Source organism: Marmota flaviventris, chromosome 14, assembly GCF_047511675.1.
Source record: "Marmota flaviventris isolate mMarFla1 chromosome 14, mMarFla1.hap1, whole genome shotgun sequence".
NCBI classification, from domain to species: domain Eukaryota; kingdom Metazoa; phylum Chordata; class Mammalia; order Rodentia; family Sciuridae; genus Marmota; species Marmota flaviventris.
In genome coordinates this window covers 29701938-29726412 of record NC_092511.1, presented here as the reverse complement: position 1 = coordinate 29726412, position 24475 = coordinate 29701938, and the positions used below count along the sequence as shown (strand labels likewise).

At 34.0% G+C, this 24475-nt stretch overlaps 1 protein-coding gene and 1 pseudogene across 4 annotated transcripts in view; both read right to left on the bottom strand.

The window, feature by feature from the left end:
- Window positions 1–377: 377 nt before the first annotated feature.
- LOC114091043 (shieldin complex subunit 3 pseudogene) lies at window positions 378–1108 on the bottom strand (annotated as a pseudogene).
- A 2113-nt stretch (window positions 1109–3221) lies between these two features.
- The window catches only part of Rmdn2 (regulator of microtubule dynamics 2), an 87516-nt gene continuing 66262 nt past the window's right edge, over window positions 3222–24475 (bottom strand). For all 4 annotated transcript variants that reach the window (XM_071601505.1, XM_071601506.1, XM_027933484.3 and 1 more), the window contains exons 6-12: window positions 24307–24382; window positions 23615–23692; window positions 18332–18430; window positions 12889–12942; window positions 12723–12803; window positions 8221–8270; window positions 3222–6265 (exon numbers count right to left, since the gene is read on the bottom strand). In XM_071601505.1, the coding sequence (XP_071457606.1) occupies window positions 6217–6265; window positions 8221–8270; window positions 12723–12803; window positions 12889–12942; window positions 18332–18430; window positions 23615–23692; window positions 24307–24382 (487 nt within the window). In that variant the 3' untranslated portion in view covers window positions 3222–6216. The remainder of the gene's footprint in view (window positions 6266–8220; window positions 8271–12722; window positions 12804–12888; window positions 12943–18331; window positions 18431–23614; window positions 23693–24306; window positions 24383–24475) is intronic.

The following is a 24475-nucleotide window of genomic DNA, read 5'->3' as shown; positions in this document are numbered from 1 at the left end:
TATTTATAGACTTCTTTCTTCTATGCCATTAATGTATCTGCCTGTTCGTTCACAATATTTCTTTTTTCCAGTATAAACAACACTTATTACAATTAATTTAAAATAATACTGTTAATAAGTAGAATCCAGAAAGTTCTTGACATAATTAACATGCTTAGGTATTTCATGAATACTTATTCATTTCTGGGACATAAATTGTACATATATTACCCACAATGTAATTTATCCACAATCTAAAGAATAAATAGGCTATATTATGGAAGCATCAGACTTTTAAAAAGTCTTTAAGATGTAAAGCCAGTAAAAAAGTTCATTTCACTATTTCAGTCCATGCTCAGTTCATTCAAAATATTCTTTTTGACAATCAGTAGAATTCATTACTTAATAAAAAGAACACCATATTTATGCACAAGTAACTTAATTTTTCCATTAAGAACTCATCTTCCTTTAAAAACATTTCCCACATATTCAGAGTACCTAACATCACAGAACTCTTACATTTGACCTAAATGTCTGAATTATAGCACTTCAAGATGGAATTTCCTCATGCCTAATAATTCGGTCAAGTTTTGCCCAAATGTCTTCCAGGTTTGGTTGTTACAAACATTGTGTTCTGTTGTCCCTCTTGCTCTATAGAGTGAATACAAATTTAGTGCCTTTAAACTATATTGCAATTTTTTAGACAAAAGAAAATATTTTCAGTATAATTATTGTTGGCAAGTAAAACACTCCAAAATTTCTTTTTGCTTTCCTTTTTTATGGACTTTAAAATCCAAATTTCCAAATTAGTCTGTTCATTCAGTGTGTCTGACTAGATTAAGTGATGCTTTTTCAAACTAGGTTGGAAGTCCAAAAGATTATTGTGTAATCATAACTCTGTGATTTAATGTAATGTTCTGAAATAGTTAAGTACTGTTTTGCATCTTCAACTGCCTTTCCAGAAATAACAGGTGGCAATCTCTTAGGTTGGAGTGGAGGTTTGGACCTATCATGTGGAAACCAAAGAACAGATCTTGATGATGATGAGTAGAAGTTTTGAATTAATTTTTGGCAATTGTATGGGATCACTTTGGTATGGTGGATAATGTAATATTACTTCTGTAGTCATTCTGCAATAATCCAGTTACTCTCAATGAAAAGAAATCTTAGCTGAGCTCTTCAGAGGCAGAATGTAATTTACGATTACAAGACTGTCTTTCCTGTCAAATCAGAGAGAACAGGACCTTTCAGTGTCTGCAGGTGCTGCTGTTTGGGGAAGTTTACTTCTGTTTTGATGGGCCCTTTGGACCCACTGCTTACAGGGGCTAAAGAGGTTCCACATGGCCCTAAAGATAACAGAAAAATGCACTACTGGGAGACCCAGCATCAAATACATGTTCAATAGCCTCTCTCAGCTGGTGGTACTTTAAATTCTCTTTTTACTATGTCCTTCACAGCCTCCAACAGCTTCATTTCATCCCAGTCATCCCTTCTCTTTTACATCAATGGTCCATCTATAATCACACATTGCAATTTCAAAAAACCACTCCTTGATACCAGTATGCAGCACCCCAGAACCACAGTATTTCTTAGAATATTAGTTTTACATATTTTTTCCCTATCTAGTAGATGTGGTTGCCTATATTATTACTTGACTTCCTTGACTTTTTTCAGCATTTTCACAATCACTTTTACTGGTTTGTTTTTCCATTTGAGTCTTAGAACACAAAAAATCTTGTTAACATTTGTGTTGGAATTACATCCTGTTTGTAGATTAACTGAAGGATACTTGAGAATTTTAACATGCTGTCTTCCTAGTCAAAGAACAGCATGTCTTTCTAGGTTTTTGAACCTGCTGGGCACAGGTACATAATGAACATTAACCAAGACAGAGAATATTCTGAGCCATAGAACATGCCTCAGTAAGTTTAAAAAGATTCCATTCATACAAAATGTTTTCTGATCACAAGAAAATTTAAGTAAAATATAACTACAGAAAGATATCGGCAAAATCCCCAAATATTGCAAACCAAACAGATTTCTAAATGATCTATGTGTCAATAAAGAAATAAAAGTGGAAATTAGAGTTTATTTTTCATTGAAAGAAAATGAGAACACGACATCAAAAATTGTGGTATACTGCTTATGTGCTATTTGGGGAGAACTTAATAGCAATAAAAGCCTACATTAGAAAAGATGCAAAGTCTCAAATCAATGACCTTGGTTTTCACTTTAAGAAATTAGAAGAAGACAATATAAGACCTAAAGTTAATAAGAGGAAGGGAAGTAGATTATAGCAGAAATGAAGCAGAAAATAGAAAAATAAATGAAAACAAAAGCCGTTTCTTTGAGAAGCTCAATAATACTAAGTTTCTGGTCAGGAAAAAAACAGAACAGAAATCACCATTATCAGAAATGAGGTAGGTAGTGTTGCTATAGATTTATAGATAATTAAAGGATAATAAGGGAATATTACTAAATTTGTGTTAATAAATTTGACCACTTAGGTGAAATAAGACAAATTCTTCAAAAAATGCAAACTACCAAAGCTCACTCAAGAAAGATAAACTAAATATCCCTGTTAATTGTATCTATTAAAAGAACTGAAACTATAGCTACAAACACGTCAATAAGAAATTCCAGGCGTAGAGGAGTTCACTAGTGAATCCTACAAAATGTTTAAAGAAGAAATAATACTGATTCTACACAAAGTTTTTTAAGAAAAATGATGAGGAGGTGAGAGTTCTCAACCCATTCTATGAAGCTTGGATTACTCCAATGCCCAAAGGAAACAAATTACAAGAAAACCCAAGCCAATATCCACTGTAAATATTTATGTAAAAATTCTAAACAAATGTTAGCAATCCACCAGTATATTAAAACAATTATAAATTAAGACTAAGGTTTATCCCAGGAATGCAAGATTTTCTAAATATTAAAAAATCAATTTATTTATCATATAAACAAACTAAAACAGAAAGACCATATGATCACAATGAACACAAACTTGACAAAAATCAACATTCATTCCATAAAAAAATCAGCAAATTAAGAATAAAAAGGGAACTTTCTCAACCTAAGAAAAGGAAGCTACAAGAAATCTATAGGTAACATTATAATGTATGGCAAAATCCAAGATCAGGAACAAAATAAGAATGTTCACTCTTACTACTTCTGTCCAACAGTGTATTCGAAGTTCTAGACAGTAAAACAAGGCAAAAACAAAACAAAATCATCCAGAATAAAGAGTAAAATGTCTTTATTTACAAACATCAAGATCGTTTGTAAAGAAAAATCTAGTGAAATCTAGATAAAACCTACTAGAAATAATAAGTGAGTTTAAAGAGGTTGCAGGATACACCTTTGTACAAAAATCAATTGTATTTTTATATATAATGAAAAATCAGAAATTGAATTTAAAACATTATAATTTATAATAGCATTAAAATATGAAATACTTGGGGTAGGTTTGACAAAAATGTGAAAGACCTGTACATTAAAAACTACAAAACATTGCAAAACAAATTAAAGCCCTAAATAAATAAAGAGGTATAATATATTTATGGATTGAAATACTCAATAAGATGTGAATTCTTTTCAATCTGATCAATACAACACCAATCAAAATCTCAGCCATGATTTTGTGGGTAGAAATGTAAAAAACTGATTCTCAAACTCATAAGGAAATGCAAAAGACCTTAGAATAGCCAAAACAATTTTTTAAAAAGTTGAAGGGTTTATACTACATTATAAACACAATATAGTATTGGCATCAAGGGCCACAAATAAATCATTGCAACATAATAGAAATTCCAGAAACTGTCAAATATAAATACATATCTATCTGATATTTGACAAAGGTACAAAGGTAATCCAGTGAAGAAATGACAGTGTTTTCAACAAATGGTGTTAGAATAATTAAGTCTCCAAACAACATAACAAATGAACTTCAAGGCATACATCAAGCTATATACAAAAAACAAACATCCCAATTTAAATAGTGTGCAAAAAATTGAATAGACATCTCACAAAGAAGATCAATGAATGACAAATAAGTACATGAAAAAAGGCTCAGCATAATTTGTCCCTAGGGAAATACAAGTTAAAACCCCAACCAGATATTACTACATGCTTAGTGCAGTAGCTAAAATTAAAAACATTAATTAAAACCAAGTGATTTTAAATTTAGATTAAGCAAGTGAAACTTTCATATGTTATTGGTGAAAATGTAAAATGACAGAACCACTTTGGAAAAGTTTGACAGTTATCAAAATGACAGACAAACATCAACCATACTTCCTACTTCTGGGTATTTATTCAAGAGAACTGAAAGTATATACAAATTTGAAGACTTTCTATGAATGTTCACAGAAAATTTATTTGTAATAATTAAGTACTGGAAACAGTTCCAATATCTATCAACAGGGGATTTAGAAACAAACTGTGGCATAGCCACATAATGAAAAGAACAACTTGGAATTAAAGAAAGGAATTAATTATTGGCACAGCTGCAACGTGGATGAATCTCAAAATAATTATGTTTAATGAAAGAAGCTATACAGAAAAGGATACATAATTCTTTTAATATGAAATTTAAAAAAATACATCTCTAGTGACAGCGGATCAGTGGTTGCTTGAGGATGGGGTACAGAGAAGGTCAGGAGGGAGATTGTAGAGGGGCATGAACAAGCTTAAGAAGTGATAGAAATGTTTATCTTGATCATAGTGATGCTTTTGTGGGTATATATATGTATCAGAATTTATCAAAATTATACACTTTAAATATGTGCAATTATTTATATATCAATTACATCTCAATAAAACCTGAAAAACTCAACCTTAATGATTTGGCTTCAGGCTCCTATAGAAAAATACAGGTTCGGGAGCTCCAAAATCACAGAACTTCAAGATACTAACTTTACTTGCCTCTAAAATGTACTTTATCACTGTGAAATAAACTAGTTTTGTTAATTGCCCAATCAATTGACTATAGAGCCCACAATGAGATTCACCTAACATAAACAGACCAAGTAAGATCATGTTATTAAAATTAGTCTTCTCCACCCTCTTTTTTTTTTTTTTTTTTGTGCCTCTCTTTCCTTATCTGGGTAGGGACGCTGGGGCATATAAGAAAGATTTAATATAAGGAAAATACGTAAGAGTATTATGTGTATTGGAAATTTATGATGTGAAACTAGAAAATGCATGCTAGTATCCAAAAAATAAATATAAGATTTTTCTTTTCCTTTTTTCCCTATCTTTATCTTCCTTCTTTCCTTATGATCCCCTCCACTTAAAAAAAATCCTCTTTCCTACCTTTCTCTTCCTTCCTCTTCTTATGCTCTCCTTCCACTTTCTATCATTTCCTCCCCTATCCATAGTTTCCCCCACTGGCTGGCAGAATTGCACTGTGGCCCAGATTACAACATGCACTCTGGAGCTGTCTGCTCAATTTCAAATCCTTTGCTCACTGTCTTAGGCATGTTATTTAAAAGCTCACTTTAGCTCCCCTGCATAGGGGAGTAATGGAGTAAAACTGAATGTTCTTTCCTCATAGGACTGCTATGAGGATGAAATGGGCTGAGATAGAAAAAGCATTTAGAATAAGTAGTCACCATGTAAGTTACCATTCTGAGAGCCCCCGCTCTGTGCCAGGCACATTGGATTCCAATCAGTTGCATGTAAAGAGTGTTGGCTCAAAGAGGGATGCAGAAGATGTAAGATTGCAAGGCCTGGACACAGCCCTGGCTCGGCCAGTACAATTCTCTGACCCTCACTGTGCTACTTATGCATCAATGCAAATAAGAAGTTTGGTATAAGAGCTTATATTTAAGGTCTCTTCCAGTTTTTACCACTGTTCTTTGTAATTCAAGAGTATAAAAATATTATCACATGAAAAGCCTTTTGACAACTTTTTAGGGGCAACAGATGGGATTTTTATGTTATAATGAAAGCTATTTGTTAAGTAAGAGCTATCAATGCAGTTATATGGACATTACAATCGTTAAAATTTTTGTGGAACACTAAGTTACTCTTTAAATGTTTCATGAGGAATTGTAGCATACAGGTTGATTCCTATCTCCTGAAGCTGAACATGTTTAAAGTTCTGGATCCGAACCCCCCTTTCCCAAGTTGTCCATGGAGTCGCTTGAGAGGTTAGCAGTTTGTGTACTTTCTCTGTGAGTGAAGGGAGAATATTATTATAGTTTGGCCTTAGTGACCCAGTAGCAGAAATCCTCAATCAGGACACTCAGTAGTTTTTCTGGCTTCTTCAAAGTCAAGCAACCTGAGTGATGAGTGAAGTAATCAAAAAAAAAAAAAAAATTAGAGTCTCCATGGCTCACTTTGTGTGAAATTTCCTGAAGTAAGTGCAATATTCTACATATAACACTGTCATACAAGAAAAATTTCAGCTTTGACAAGATGGGATATTTAATGGAGAAACTGTTTTTAGATGGCCTCGTCACACATACTCTTATGATTATACAATTTGGTGCTATTTTGAAGGTTTATGACCATAATGGGGAAGGGTACTGTTCCTTCTACCACACTGTTGGGGAAATGTCAAAATGATATGCTATTGCCCAATGGTTAGGAAATTCTTAATACGTTGAAGACTGATGTAGAAGTGTTATACTTCTTCTATTAGGCAAAGTTCTATCCACTTGTCAATTGAAGACATGTTGATTGCAGGGACCAAAGAGGAATTTCATTAAAATAATTGAACATTGTCATGTTCTAGTTATGAGTCCCAAGTCTCACTGATATCTACCAGTTTCCTCTATATTTCTCATAATTCCTGGAGAAAGTCTAATTGCCTTCGGTTTGCGTGAGTTGCTCCCATGAAGCCTACAACACGATGGGTTTTATGTCATTTGCTGCTAGCTGGAATAGTCTGTTTTAACTTGCATATTCCTTTAGTGGCTTAGAGCTATCAGAGGTATCCATAGCAATACAGACTCTGCAAATCCATGAGAGGACCTGCAACACTCCTACCCCATCTAGTCAACAGTTCTAGTGTTAGGCCAGTTGTAAAGGAGGTTGAACTGATTCAGTATCTCTATTGGCCATTATAAAAGATGAGAAGGGAGAACAAGATCAATTTGATTCAATGGCATTTCTAAGTCAGGGCTTGGAAATTTTGAGTGTGTGTATGTATCTATGTATTCAAGTTTTGGTCTGATTTCCAGGATAAAGGTTAGTTAAAGGATACCAGGGAATCTTTAAAATTACTGTTAGCTAATTCAGTTTTTAAAAAATCATAGCAATTTATTATTTAAAATTGGAAAATATGAGAAATAAAGCACAGCCTCACAGAAACATAAACTACTACTATATTAATATATTTCCTACTAGATAACTTTTCTGTGCACATTTTTATAAAGTTGAGCTTATATGTATGTTCTATTTTATCATGTACTTAAAATATTCTGTGCATTTCTTTGTATTGTTTTAACAATTGTTTTTAATGTCAAAATGATATGCTATTGTAGTTAAATTGTAATGTGATTAGCTGTTTTCTTATTGTTGGACATAGTCTCATACTGATATGAACATTTCATGTAAATAATTCATACTTTTCTCTTTAAGATATGTCTATGAAATGGAATTACAATGTTAGTGTTAATATATTTTTAAGGCTCTAGACATTTTACCAAAAGTTTGTGCCCCAAATACCTTCCTACTAGCAGTATAAGAATATTACATCTCATGGCAATACTGCCAATATTGAGTGTTTCCTTAAAGAAGAAAAGTTCTTGTAAATTCAATAGCAAAACAGAATTTTTTATTATAATATTATAATATATAGAATTTATTATAATATATTATAACAATATATTGTAATATATATTATATTGTTTTATTTTTCCATGGACCTTACTTAAATTATTTTGTTTTATAAAGTCTCCATTAATACAGCAATAAAATATACACTAAAATTAATTTTATTGGATTGATTTAAACATTTTATTTAAAGAAATGTTCTGAAAGTTATAGTTTGATAGGAAAAATAAAAAGCACACGTTTATAGATACTTATGTAAATAGATTTTCAAAATAACTTGATTTGTTTTGTAGTGCTACTAGTGGAATGAATTCTGCAGAAACATGGTTGTACCTTCAAATCTGAACACATTACACTTATAGCAAAAAAGAAAAAAATGATAAAAATATAACTCTGAGAAACTTAAATTTTAGTAGACCACATTGGATTTGTTGAAGAATAAGCTCTTTTATTTACCTCTTCAAAGAAGTCATTACTTTTTTCACCTCTGTGTTTGCCTCTCTGTCCTATAAAGAAAATACAAGTGTACAATGAAATTTCACACACTTACTCCGATAATTTTTGGTATTTTTAAATAGATTATTGTTCAGTGCAGGCATATTTTTTTTGGAAGGTCATTACAAAGAAACTGTGGATTTCTGATGGCCAAGCATGATCCAGATATATGAAGATATGGGTAATGTGGGCAATTATTCCCATGATCTTCTTGCACCAGATTTGGAGTGGTAGGATTCAGGAAGGGGAAAGCCTTCCATGCAAGCTGACACAATGGATCCACCAGCATGTTAACAGTATTACTGTTTTCTTCTTCAACTATGAGATGTGAAGAAGCCCTAGCCCTACCAGAAAAATGTGAAGAAAACTAAGAGCCAGAAAAATCACGTGTATGCATGTGCGCACACACACTCACACACATACACACACATTATTGACCTATGAAGTAGCTTACTTATATTGGAGACAACTATCTTATGAGTCTGTTTTAGAAGGGTGATTAATGTCACTTAAAATATTATAGCAATTAAAACTATAGTCCCTCCCCAGATTAGCACATCCATCATTGTTAAAAACAAATTACACAATACTTTTTATATTTAAGCTTTCTCAGTACACTTCAGGCCAATGAACATGAATACTGCCTCTAGGCAAACAACTTTCAAGCTACTGGTGAAGTCATTATTTCATTTAGCAATATTTTCACACTATCTTAGACATAGAAATCCCTTTTATTTAAAAAAAAAAAGGAACGTTTCTCAGGATCTGAGATTACCTCCCTAGGGTTAAGAAAAGTCCACATGAATAATAAAAATACTGCAATTTCAAATTCTGGGAATGTAAAGCTGCTTAAACATGCCAAACTGTGCTCCAGAGACCTTGGCTGACATTCCCAATATCAAATAGGAGTGTGATGGGCTTAGAGCTCCCTGGTAGGGGACAAAAGACATGTCTATAAATGACAAGGAAGAAGTTACAAATGCCACAAGAAAGAGGCAAGTATGTTAAGCAAGTTCATGAGGGAGTGGAAACTAATGCCCAGGTTATCTTTTTTTTTGGTACCAGGGATTGAACTCAGGGGCACTTGACCACAGGGTCTCACTGAGTTGCTTAGTGCCTCGCTAAATCTGTGAGGCTGGCTTTGAACTTGCATCCTCCTGCCTCCGCCTCCAGAGCCACTGGGATTATAGGCATGTTCCACCATGCCCAGCTGATTCCAGGTGATCTTAATTGTAATTTGTGGCACTGATAAAACATTTTGATGATTAGCAAAATCATTAATGAGCTATATTTCAACATGAACAATCTTTTTAGAGACAGGTAGAATGATATGTAATTCACTTCATTTTGATCTCTTTGGAAAAGAAATTTTAAAAAAATTACTAAGATTATAAGTGGAGACATCACTGGAAGAAAAAGAAGAAGGTAATGTGAGAAATATCTGCTCATGCTATCTTGCTTACTAAAGAAATACTCATACAGCATCCAAATTTCTTAGTTATATTTACTAACAGTCCTACTTATTATTAGTGTTCACACTATTATTTTTATTTGTGTAGAATTAGTGTCTTGATTCTTTCTACCAATACTTACTGAATGGTACTTACTGAATGGTAATATGCTAGGCAACATACTCAACACTAGGGATACAGTGGTGAATGAAGCAGATTTGTTTGCTATTTTAATGGAACAATCACACAAATAACAAATAACGTATAATCACAATGGCACTAAAAGATATGAAGGAAAGCATGAGGGCCTTTCTTGCCAGGGGGTATCATGGATGTCTTTCCTGAAGTCATGGTATTTGTGGTGAGACTTGAAGGATGAATAGGAGTAAAGCCAGTGAAAGGGGTGAGGGGCTGTGTGGGAAGTGAGTGTTTCAGGAAGAGTGAAGAGCAAGCTCTAAGGGTGAAAGGCAGGGATGAACATGGGGCAAAGGGGAGGGAAGACATGAGACTGGTAGGGGTTAAATCAGAGTCTTGAAGGACATGCTAAAAATGTGGAACTTCACTCTCACAAAAAGGCATGAGGCAAGGAAGCTGTGAGAGGACATCTAGGAGGCTCTCACGCCTTGAAGGCAGGTGGCGCTCTGAGCAGCAGCAGTGTAGAGAGTGAAAAGTGGGGTGGTTTAAAAGAGGAATTCTGAGAACTTGGTGCCAGGGGATATGTCTGTGCTTGGGGGGGTGGTAGGAGAAGGAGGCATTAAGAATGATTTTCAGGTTTCCCTTTTGGGTGGATGGAGGTACTACTTACTAAGGAGGAAGGTGGAGGAACAGAAGATGCGAAGGCCTGATGGTGAGTTGAGTGTGAGAGGTCTGAGGCCATCCGAGTGGAGATGTCAAGTAGGAAGTTGTACTAGAGCTCAGAAGAGAGGTCTAGAGATAGAAATTTGAGGACCCCTGGCATACGTATGGCACTTGAAGCCATGGAGGACAGGCTTGGGCATGGGGAGAGGAAGAAATAGGAGAGAAGACAAGAGACTTACAGATCAAGGACCAAACTCTGAGCAATGTCAATATTTAGCCTCCTGTGAGAGCTCTAAATTTCATGCATAAAATTTGTAAGTCAAACTAGGTATTATATAGCATTATCATACTGTATTCTAATATTACATTATAATATGAATGAATGATTGTATGTAACTGACATCATTCAGGAAAAACGTGAAAGACAGTAGGGTTCCCATCACCAACACATATCAAGCAACTAGAGGGACAAAAATCTGATTTCTGCTGAAAAAAATTACCTAAAACTTTGTCTTCTGGAAAACTGCTACTGAGATTGTACCATTTTGTACCTCCTATTAACTTATGGAACCTAATAAGGGATTTGAGTTAGAAGGGCAATCAACCCCTTTGGGAATTCCTAATATCCAGAAAATATATATCTGCAGCCCAGGACCTTGCTCATGGGTCTGTGGAAGGGACTCAGTGATCCTCTTTAGAGACATAGACATCCCCCAACCCTAAGGTTCCTTGGCAGATCTTGTGTCACTTCCCATTTTCAGCCTCATTTCCTACAAATGCCCTGAGCACTCCTTCCACCCCAGGAAGCAAACAAATCTTTGCTTTCTCACTTCTGTGCCTCTTTCATGACATGCAACATGCTTTACTCACACTTCCCCATTACACAAACCTTTTAAAAACCACCTCTAATGTCACCTAACCTCTTCTAGGAGAAATAATTTTCCCATTTTCAAACTTTTCATAACCAATTATTTGTACCTCTCTTAGCACTTCATGCCTTCTACTTTAAACCTCAGTCACTTGGATGTACACCATATGTTCTCTCAGGCCACAAGCTCCTAGAGGGCAACAGGAGTCTTACTTGTTTACATTCCAGATCACAACCAACAGTGGAACCTGCACTCCTTCAACACAGAAGAGCAAAGTTTTTCCAGAGACAGTTCTTTTTTTTTTTTTTTATATGAATCAGAGGATGATGATGTTGGTGGTATGAGAAGGGAGCAAGAATACTTTTACCTATTTCCATCTGTTCCCACAACACCAGGCAATGACTCAGAGAAGCAGAGACTGAACTGTGAATCCTGAAGCATGCCTAAACCACATAGCATACCTAGAAGTCTGAATTTTAGGATAAAAGGTCAAGAGGCAATGCAGTAGTTACTTTTACATTAATGGAAGGTGTCAAAAAACAAAGAAAATGTTAATATACACCTTTAATCCTTTTGAGGGCCTTGGATAATCTCACTGCGCTCTAAGTTTGTTTGCTGCCTACACAGTTTGATCGCTAGCTCATGTGCTGTCTGCCCTCCTTCCCAGTGGGGCTTGATCCATTCTCTGTAGTTTTACACCTAGCAAGCATCAGGATGTTTTATCTGCTAGCCCATGACTTTCATGTCCCTTAAAAGATTCAAGTGGTCTTCTAGTGATAGTTATTTTTCAGAACTATTGCAAATTTTAAAACTTCACAGTACATGTAAAATCCAGGTCAAAATGTCTTAGTGTTAAAGAAAATGCCATCACAGAAGCAGAAAATGTAAGAGTGATTGTCAGCATCTCCCTGTTTCCTCTGGGATGGTCAAAAGGTACAAACTTTCAGTTGGAAAGTGAATAAGTTCTGGAGATCTTAGGCACAGCCTGGTGACTGTAGTTAATAATATTGTAGGGTATGCTTGAAATTTGCTAAGAGAGAACATCTTAAGTATTTTAAACAATAAAAAAAAAGGTAACTGTATGGCGATGGAAATATCAGCTTCAATGTGGCAATCACTTCATAGTTACACATATATCAAAACATCAAGTTGTACACCTTACATACAAATACTTGTATATGCCAATTATACCTCAATAAGGCTAAAAATGTCAAATTTATTTTTATTTTTAATTTTTTTCAAATTTAATAAATAAAGAAAACTCTAAATATACTAAGTCAACTGTTCTTATTTTAAGCTTGAATAGTACTAATAAGACACCATCACTCATTGTCACTAGACTTACCTCTTTGGTAACAACAGGAAGTAATAATGCCAAATGACAGACCTTCCAAGCATTCTGATTTTCATGAAGATCTATATAACACTGGAAATGAAAAAAGATATTTTAAAGGTAATTGCATTTTTATGTAATGGATTCAAAGTGATCTTTAAATAGTGTTCTTCATTACCTTGGCCAAATACATATAATTGGGCACAGAGTAACCAGGGTGTAGGTCTTCAGCCTAATTTAAGAGAAAACAGATAAGAGGATAACAGGACAGTATCACAACAGCAGCCACAAGTGATGAGGATATATTTCAATAAGTAAGATTATTAACATAACTGCTCTAAGAACTTAGGCTGGTTGTTCACATTTGAATCATCTTATCAATTTAAGTGTCTTTTGGGCATAAACATAGCTTTTGCATTTAACCATTAAAATGAAATTGATTAGTATGGTCATAAAGCTGACAAAGCATTGAAACACTTTAAGTTTTGAAATTCCTTAACATAATCATTGCCTTCACTCTTTTTTGTCTATGCTTTCTTTTTTCCTTTCAACAACAAAAACAACTGGTGATATATTCACTGCAAGGCAGGTCCTATACATTTCACACACTTTAGGTAATGAGAGAAGAGCATGATTGGTAACAATGGCAAGCATCTTCCGTGAGATTAATATTTAACTTTTTATGATTTCAACACATTCTATATGAGTTGGATAATACTTGAAGTCCATTCACAGCAAGTCCTTTTGAAGGAAAAACAGATTCTTGAAACACTAGTCCTAATAGTAGACTACCTACATAAGTAGGACATGCATCCTACCAGACCTTCTGTTAAGTAGAGGGGGAAAAAAAACAACGGTTTTTGAAAGAAAATTTAAAATGGGATCATTTTCTGCACATGAGTTCAAAACTTTATTTTACCTACAAGTATCAGACACATTTTAATGTTAGTATATACAGACCCACTCCATTGTTCATACTGTGGATATGCCTTAATTAAATGAAGGATTCCCCAGTAGACATTTAGATTTATTCTCTATTATCCCCAATAACAATCAGTGAGCATACTTGTACCCATGTGCTTATGTACATGTGTGATTATGTCTATAGAAGAGACTTCTAGAAGTTGAATTGCTGAGTTGAAGAAGGTGTGTGTGTGTGTGTGTGTGTGTGTGACCAAGTTAGGGTGCTGAAGGGTTCTGCAATATCTTAACAGAGCATATTCCTTGTAAAAGACACTTTATTCCAAAAGGAGGAGGAGGACCGTATCTCCCGGGCTGGGAACTCAGCCTGGGTACAATTTTTAAAGATCAAGTAGTTGACCAATGTGTGGACCTGTGTAGAAGGGAGACCAACAGATTAAAGGAAGTTGTCATTTCAGTTTTAGCCTGAACTTTGAATGTAGAGCCATCTGTGGTGCTGATGGATTCTGGTTCTCCTGCTTCTTCTCTTGTCTAATTATTTTCACTTCAACATTTCTAGTTTAGTAAATACATTTCTTGAGCCATCCTAACAAGGATAGAATGAACTTTGTCCAACTGTACCTGCTTCTATGTTCAGTAGTTGTGCCAGCTCTGTCCAATCCCATCTGGGATTGAAACACTAGTCCTAACAGTATGCACGTAGGCAGTTTATTTCTTCAATGCTGGTGTTTTAATTCTGCATACTTTACTTTAACACCTGTGTTTAATTAGCCAAAGTGATTAGAAATTGAAGTACTTCTTTTTGTTCTCATAGCTAAAAACAAATGAAACCCAAAGGAATACAGACTATTGGCAACACTGAATTCCTAAACTGGAAGAGATTCTAACCATTTACTAAAGCCCTTAGATGAATTACAAGAAGGGCAACAACATTTAGTATTATGTTCTAATTAAGGGGCAGTTTCTAAAGAGGCTCTGATAACACTCTTTATTACAACACTTGGCAAAGACTGCTGTACATGTTTACCTGGCTGTCCAAGTTCCTTGAGGGCAGGAACTGTGTTGGTCATTTCTGTATTTCTTGCATCTAACTGTGTTTGACATTAGTGTGTTTGTCTAATGTGTTAAGCACTATGTGCTTAATAAACACTGTTGAGTAAATAAATTTTGCTTTAAAACATCTCATAATTTCAGGAAGTTGCCTTATACCATATCAGGACATAGAAGAAAGCTCTATAGCTGGTAAAACAACTAATAAAGACTCATGGATTATATGATTGCAAAAAGTATGTGAAATCATGTTTCACATACTGTTCACCAATATTGCCACATCTCCCTATATGTATTCACCCTCTAGTTTAGTAATTCCCAACCCTCCTATAGGTTGCTACTGACATCACCTTGAAAGCTTTAAAAAAACTGGTCAAGTTGTAAAACCATATGATCCAACAATTCTACCCCCAGGTACATACCCCAGAAAAATAAAAACATGTCTATACAAAAGCTTATAAACGAAAACTTACAGAAGCCTTATTCATAATAGGCCCAAACTGGAAACAAGGCAAATATTGACCAATAAGTGAATGTATAAACAGGTTGTGGTATATCTACATAATGGAATATTACTCTGCAATGAAAAGATTTACTGATAAACTCAATAAAATGAATGAATCTAAAAATACGTTGAGTGAAAGAAGCCAGATATACACAAAAGTACAAGTTGTATGAGCAGATTAGTGGTTACCTTGGTGGGGAATAAGAAAACTGACAGCAAAGTGTAAAAGATAACTCACTAGGGTGATGAAAATACCAATTTTTAAAATGGTGATGGCTATATGGGGATAAAAATTTGTCAAACTTCTCTGAACTGTATACTTAAAATGAATGTGATTTATTGTCTATAAACCATATCTTGACATAGCCAGTGATTCTGAAACTAATAGTCTGAGTAATGGCATTGGATACATATTTCAAAGCTCTCAGGTGATTCTAATGCATTGCCCAGGGTATGAATCACTGCCCCAGAGAATCATGCCAGAATTTTGGATGAGGTGGGAAACATTCTACAGCTTGAAAGAATTCCCATAACGGATTCACAGATGATGATCAGTCTAAGATTCTTGGAAGCTGAGGAGGATCAGATTTCCCATTATGAGAGTAAAATAACTGTAGCTGATATTTCTATTTGGTTAGAACCTTTAACATGCTAGACCCTGGGCCAAGATCATTAGATTATTATTTTATGTCCTTACACAAACCATAAAAAGTAGGTATTACCATGCCCACTTAACAGATGAAGAATTTGAGAGTAGGAGAAATTTGAAAAATGTGTTTCAGATCATACAGACAGGAAAATGCTTGAGTCCTAGCTTCATTTGTCTGACTCTAAGTCAGTGTTCTTGACCTCTACTGCACCCTATTGGGTGGCTCTGGAGACCCATTCCTGGAACCTGTGAACTTTCTGTGGAGGAATGGATTGGGAACAGGAATTCCAACAACATGGGCTCCTGTGGGAACCAGGGGTTGCAGACTCTCCTTGGGTGTAGAATCCAAGGCCTGTGCTATTTCTTTGTCCTCCCGTCCACTCCCAGGACAAGTTTCTTCTTTCCTTCATAGCCTCACCCCTCAGCACTTGCTCTTCAGTACCCTCAGCTGTTGAAGTAAATATGGAGAGAAGCATTCCTTGTGCTTTCTCCCTTCTTTTTGATAAACACTATAGAACACATTTTCATATAGAATCTAAATAATGATCAAATGGTAGGGTTCCCAAGATAGTTTTCCAAGATGTTTAAATTTTTAATAAGGTTAAAGTTCTGATAATTTTTTTTTAGTAAATTAAGCACATACTAGGTGCTAGACACACTCTAAGCAATTTACTCTTATGAATGTATTTAATCCTCACAACACCACTATGAGGTAGGTACTATTATCTCCATGCTATTGATTAAATTGAAAGAGACAGAGGTTTAATAATTTGCCCAATGTTAATCAGCCCATAAGTGGTAGAACTGATTGAACCAGGTACTCTAGTTCCAGAATCTGTACTACTTATCTCTATGTTATTGTGCTGATAACCATGTTTGATTTTATCTGTGTATTATTTCAGGCATATTAGCATCTTCTAAGAACTTTTTTACAGTGTTATGAAAATCTAATTTCCAATCATAACTGTGATATTATGAGGAAATGAGTTTTAATTTCAAATACATTTTTTTCTAATTAACTTGGCATCTTTTGTATAAATCATCTATCTTAAATCTACCATGATACATATTCTTATAGAATTTAAAATGAAAGAACTAATTCTCAGTGATATAAAAATATGAAAGAAATGAAGATGTTGTACTCTTTGACTTCATTCATATATTAAATCAAGTCTTCAATTGTCATTGTGTGAAACTGGACAAATTAGTTGTTCCTTGATTCCCTTTTCATAAAACAAAAAGATCACTTAAATAAAAAATAAAAGAGTAGGTCAGTGTGCTTTTATTTACTATACTCTCTTTGTTTGGCTTGTATTTGATCTCAGAACACTTACTTTTTCACAAAGCCCTCCAGGTAGCCACTGGCCATTGGTCAGAGATGGCAAGAGAAAGAAAGCCTATTTGCCACCTCAGACTCCTGATGTCTAAATTCCCTTTCTATTTTACAAAATATATCTCTAAAATACAATGCAAATACTGGCACTGGACAATACAATTGAGAGCCTGGTTTTACTTATATTTTTATAAATCCTGAATTAGGTTGGTGGAGAAAGAAACAACATTTAGTACAGGCCGAGTATCCCATATTTAAAGTGCATAGGACCAGGAGTGTTTTAGCTTTGAATTCTTTATTAAATTTTGGAAAATGTGTATAGACTTTACCTTCTAGTAGAGTATCCATAATCCAGAAACTCCAAATGCCTAATGCTCCAAAATCTGAAACTTTTTGAGAAATGATATGATGGTGCTCAAAAATTTTGGATTTTGCATCATTTTGGAACTCTTGAGTTTTAAATTAGGGATGCTCAACCTGTAACTATAAGATTTTATAATTTGCTCCGAAGAAAGGCAAAGGATTAGTCCTATAGAAAGTTGATTATATGGGTGGATATATTACACATTTATTAACATATGTTCATATTTACATACTATTTAAATTTGTATTAGCATAGCAATAATGTATTGTAATACTGGAATAAAAATACTGGTCGGATCTGATGCCCCGAGAATCCTCCATAGAAGTGTGTCTGCAGCTTAGAAGGTGGTTATTAAAAATAACTTCCTTTTGGTATCTTTTAGTGCTTTGAGATGAAACTGGTTCTATATTAGGCTCACCGGGAGTACCGGAAACAAGTCTGATAATCAGGTATGACTGCTTCTGCACATGCTCACATGATTTGGGGAGCTGCTTCTGGATTTGGTAGTAAAGGCTGCTCTACTTCAACCTTCATTTAAGCTGCTAAATTATTTTTTAAAAGCAGCTTGTCATTACCAGGATCTAGGGTATATGCAGCTGCTTTAGAAGTTTGAGTAGAAATGTAACTTGTACCATGAAAGGCTTAAAAATAGAACATGCCAAGTCTAGGATTCAAACTGAAGCTTCATTTGGAGATCTACACGTGGAGAAGAGGAAGACTTTCTTGACAACAAGGATCACAGGGACTGGTACAGATGGCAGCCAATTTGATACCAAAATAACAGATAGATAAAATATACCTTAAGGAAGTTGTGCAAAGCTTCTTGTACATTTGAAGATGGTATTTTTCCAAACAGAGTAGCAGCCATCTTTTTCTCAATCCAGCTGAGTTTTGAGATCTGCAAGTACAGAACATTACTCTCAAAAGTTGTTCACCTTTTGAATGGTTAATCTCTCCCCAGTTATATGTATGTATGTATATGTATGTACTTATAAATAAAAATACCCATAAATAACACATGAGAGATATCACACTTCTGATATTAATATTAATTTTGCTTCCCTTTCCAATAATTATTTTTGGACAGGCACTGGGGATTAAACCCAGGGCCTGATGCATAATAGGCAAGTGCTCTACCCCAGAGCAACATCCCAAGCCTCTTTTCATAATCCTAACAAGCCATGAGCTCCAGAAGCACTGGTTTTGAAACCAGCTTGGAATACTCATATAGATTGAAGAATAATATCCAATCCTCTTTGTTCATCTGATTTGTGACTCTGATATAAGTGCAGAGTACTTCTTTGCCTAGCACTTACTAGCTATAAAGCTCAGCCTTACTTTTTTTCTGCCTATTCTTAGCTGCCAACCTGCCTCCTGAATCAGAAGCAGTATTTCAGAATGGAAATAGAATAAGGAACCTCAACTCAGAAATGGTGCAGAGGGAGGGTCCGGTATACTTATTTAAACCAATAACCAAACAAACTAATTTTATACTCCATATAGTTTTTGCTTTCTCTTAAAAGTTTTTCATTTTTTCAAATATGGATATTAGATGTTTGTAACTAAAGATTAAGCTCGTTCAGAAATGAATACTTGAAGGGTATTGATGTAGCTGATAATTCCTAAACTCCATTGAACAACTTCTTTCTTATTCCCATCTTCTAGATTTCTAGGTAATCATTACCCTCTACTTAAAAATTATTTGCATTTCAATATAATTTTACTTATTGATATGCTTATTTCACTTGATTTGAAGTTTGTAAAAAATGATATTATACTGTTTATTTCCTTTTATGATGTGGTTTTTCTCACTTAATATTATGGTTTTAAAATTTCATCCAAGTTAATTAGAGTAACAGAAATCAGTCCATTAAATAACTTTTAAAATGTGAGGTTTAATATGCATAAATTCTAATGTTTATGAGTGTGTTCTTGTTCTATTAACAAAAGAGGTAGATGAAGTCTACCAATAGATGGTAAGTTTGTATATTTATCTTTATAATTTGGTCAGCTTTTATTTTATAATTTTGAGGCTGTTATTATGAACATACTAGTTTAGAAATTCTTGGTGAATTGAACTTTTTATTATTGTATAGTTATCCTTTTTTATCTCTAGATATAATTTTGCCTTAAAATTTATATGGTGTGTGTATGCACATGCATGTTTAGCAGTTTTATTTTGATTGCTATTTGATATATTTTTGCACGGGTTTAATTTCTACAATTTATGATCACATGTGTTTCTAAAATTAGCTTTAAAAGTGGTGGCTCACAGCCTCCCCTGTGACTTGGGATGCTGAGGAAGGAAGATTGCAAATTTGAGGCCAGTCTTGGCAACTTAACGAGACCTTGAATCAAAATATAAAACAAAAATTACTGGGAATGTAACTCAGTGGTAAAGCACCCTTGAGTTCAATTCTCAGTACCCAAACAAAACAAAAACAAAATACAAACAACAAGAATTATAAATTAAAAAAAAATGAAAAATGAAATCAGCTTTATTACAGTATAATCTAAATAAACTAAAATTTCATCTATTATAGGTCTATCACTCAATGAGTTCTGCTAAATGTATATAATCCTAAATCACCAAAACAATCAATATATAGGACACTTCCATCATCCCCAAAAGCTCTCTCATGCCCCTTTGCAGTCAATCTCCTTACCCCGTTCCTGCCGCAAGGCAACTACTGATCTATGACTACAGTTTGTCTTTTCAAGAATTTCACACCAATGGAATATATATTATATACTCTTTAATGAGTCTATTTGGCATAATTCTTTGAAGATTCATCCATGTTGTTATGCTGCTAAAGCTGCTGTGAACATTCATGTATTAGTCTTTTATGAATATATATTTTCATTTGTCTTATTAAATACCTAAAAATTGCTCTACCATTCATTCATGAATTTATTTATTATTCATATATTCCCACCACAATATGTGAGAGTTCTAGTTGCTCTATATCCTTGCCAACACTTGCTATTGCCTGAATTTTTAATTTGAATCCTTTAAGTGAGTATATAGAGGTTCTCTATTTTCCAAGAACTAATAATAATTATCTTTTAATGTGTTTACCTGCCACTCCATAACATTTATTTATAAAGTGATTAAATTGAAATTTGATCTAGAAAACAAATATATGCATTTTTAGTGCATTAGGAAATACTTTTAATTTACTCATTTTTCATTTAATTTTATGGATAAAATTAAACATCCAGTGTTGGATGAAATGCTATAATTAGAAGAAGTAATGTTATACAAACTTCCTATCCTAGAGTAAGAGAAAAGATTTATCAAGTTCTTTAGTGAGTTCTAGCTTGTCTTATTGCAAAGCCATAAACTAACCCAGCTTATACTCAGAAAATAGCTTTGAATTTTACTAAAGCTGAGCATCCATTTTCCCTTTAATTCTTCTTATTTAAAAATAATACACTGTATTTAAAAAGAATACACTGTACATTGCTGATTAATATCCTGTATTCTATGTTTCCAAAATCTGAAGTCCTTTTAGATCTACTTCTGTTCTGGTTTGTTTGTTTGTTTGGTTTTTGTTTTGTTTTGTTTCCATTGATTGTTATTCTTCTTGGCTTATTTCCTTTTATAGTCTATAATTTTTGACTGTGAGCTCATCATTGTTGGGACACTTTGTGTGAAAGTTTTACAAAGTCTCTGTGAAAGTACAATTTTCAGGAAGGAACAGAATTTGCTTCTGTCATTGGCATATGGATCAGGGCTTGTTTTGAATTAAAGTTTCTTTCTTGGGTTTTTAAGCCTAAACAAATTTTGTACATTCAAGCCCCAGACTCATGTGAGGTTGGGTCAATGGCTTGTAAGTCTCAGGAGTTTCCTTCCTTCCCTTCCCTCTGCCCCCTTGTCAAGACTGAGAATGAATAGTCATTGCTATAAGCTTCTGCTTCTGCTTCTGCTGAATTTTATTCATGTTCACTTTTTTATTTTCCCTAGGAAAAAGTATATTTTGAGTCTTAGATAAACTGTGGTACTCTTCATATACTTTCTGCTCTGTTTAGGCCCACAGTCCCTCAATCCCCAACAAAGATCTGCTCACCAGGCTTAAAAAATACTTTTGGGTATCAGGTGGTTTCATGGCTGCTTTACCTGTCCTCAGAGCTGGTGTTCTTGGCCCCTGGATCTTCCTTTCCCTTTCCCCTTACCTTTCTCTCTTTCTTTCTTTTTCTTTTACTGATTTGATTAGAAACACACACACACACACACACACACACACACACACACACACGCACAGACACACGGCACATATACATACTTTAAGATATTTTGTGGCCAGAAAGTTTTAAGTTCTCTAGTCTATATATGCTAGAAATGATCTTTATACATTTATTCACACTTCTATTTCCCCTGCTGGAATGAATTCCAACTTCTTTCTTGCACAACTCATATTTATCACCTGTACTTACAATTTGTAGGAGAACATACTACTAAAAAGCAAAGACTTTGGGAACAAACTGCCTCTGTTCAAATCCTATTCTGTATCACTTATTAGCTAAGTGGCCCTGGGCAAATCAATTACCTTACAGGGTGTTGGAAGAAATAAATAAGCTAAAATAAATAAATTATTTTTAAATGTATAAAATGCTTATAAGAACCATGAAAATATTAGCCTTATTACTATTGCTTTTAAATATTCTTGGTTCTCAGTATTTTTTCTCTACTTTTAATTAACACTGCTAGATGAAAAGAAGTCTTCCCACAGAACCACAAGTAATGTTCCTATATACAAAGTGAATCAATCAATTATTCAAAAACAAATACTTGTACAGAAGCTTAAGTGTGAAGAACTGAGCTTGATGATGAAAAGGATATCAAGAAGTGTAAAATGTAGGTTTTCTACTTAAGGAGATTTCAGATAACTTAGGATCAATTGAAAGTAAATAGTAAATAAAAATGTGAGTTGTTGAAAGCCAGTACAGCCTAGCAAAAGAATGGTATATTTAATAGTGCAGTACTACAGGGAATGGAGACATCATCCTGTGTTTTCGAACATTATATTGATTATAAAAACATGAGTGCTAAAAATCATTCTATTTGACTCTGCAGTCTCACAACTAGGCTAAAATGGGAAAAATGGGTTATTTACTTTTTTTCCTTTTTCTTTATTAAAATGTAAGTTTCCTTCCTATGTTACATAATATAAAGAATGTGATTTTGGGAATTAAGCAAATTTTAATTTCAATGTTGGCTTTTTCAAAGACTAATTAGTTAGGACTGTGGGGAGGTTTTTAACATCACAAAGACTCAAATTCTGAACTGTTTAGAACTGGAAGAATAATTGCTTTACAGGACTGTTTTAAGGATTAAGGCAATAAGAAATAAACTATAAAATATACATTTAATCTTCAGCGGGTGGGCAATAAAAGCAAATTTCTTTACCTCTATTCCTCTTTCAGTCTTAAAAAGAAAGTCACCTCTTTTGTCCACCCTAATGTTCACACTTACAAATAGCATTTCCCTTTCATGGTAACTTTTCCATGTACCTGTTAAGATATAGTTCCACATTCAGTTACTTCTGTAAACTAATGATGCCATTTTAGACACTGGGTCTAAGGCTGACCAGCTGCTTTCTTTGAGCACTGTCTCATATCTCTTCTAAATTAAGCTCCTTGAAAACAAACATAGTGTTCTATTCATCTTTTGGTCAGTTAGCCAGAACATAATTTATGTTCAATAAACACTGCTGGATGAAAAGAAGTCTTCCCACAGAACCACAAGTAGTGTTCCTATATACAAAGTGAATGCATATGGGTGGTTGATGCCAACCCAAGAGATCACAAAGTGAGACAACTGCAAAAATCATGCATGTTTATACATATATAAACAAATTTCAAGTTTTAAAGTTATAACATATGCATTACAATTTTAAAATAGTATACAAATTATACATTTATGCACAATTATAAAAACATAAGCACTCATACAAAATTTATGCTGATTTTATAGTCTCCCTACAATTGGCACCCAGTAAACATAATGAATAAGTTATCTCTCTATCATATACTCATAGTGCATTTAAATAAGATTTATAAATATAGGCATTCAACTTACAGTGTAACAGTATCTTCCCTTGAGGTAATACACAAAGGGTTCTTCAGGTAAAAGTGTGATTGCTATATCTAGATGTTCCTGAAAGAAATATCCAAAGGAAAAGTCATCTTCTAAGTTTCAGATATTACTGAATGGAACTGCACTAACTCCTAGTAAAAGTAAACTCTAAAGTGACTTAGAGTGTTGTCTCAGAGGCTTCCTTACCCCAACCATTAATATAATTAAATGATGACCCTGAGGGGTTATTTATTGGGCTATAATAACTAAAGGCAAATAATAAGTGATGTGTACGTGAATTACTTATTTTATTCATCTACTGCTGCAAGTTTAAACTTTATATTGGACCCTATCTGCTCCTGCCAAGTTCATATGTAGATTGTAATTACGCCCAGTCTACTTATGATGTTGATAACTTAGCTCACAACTAAGAGGTTAACCCTGTATCTTTGAAAAAAAATAGCACTCATTTCCTATGTGACTTATTTCCAGGATTTGGAATAATAATAATATTTAATTGCCCAAATAGTTTGATTCTTTTTTGTCACAGTACAGCTTAAAGAGTGCCATTTCATTTCCTGCTCACAATTTAAACAACATGAATATTCCCAGAGCTTAATCTGTTGAATAATCTGATTTACACCTGTTAATTAAACATATAACTACATTACAGCATTTTTAATGTTGATAAATACCTTGAAGCAATATCCATAGTTGAATTTGTTTTGTAAGCCCTCAAACTCAGATACCTGGCCACATAAAACTGCATACCTGAAAAAGATCAAAACAGAGGTTATCAAGTAAAATTTAAAATCAAATACTACCAAAACATAACATTTAAAAAGCATTGTTAAAGCATTCATT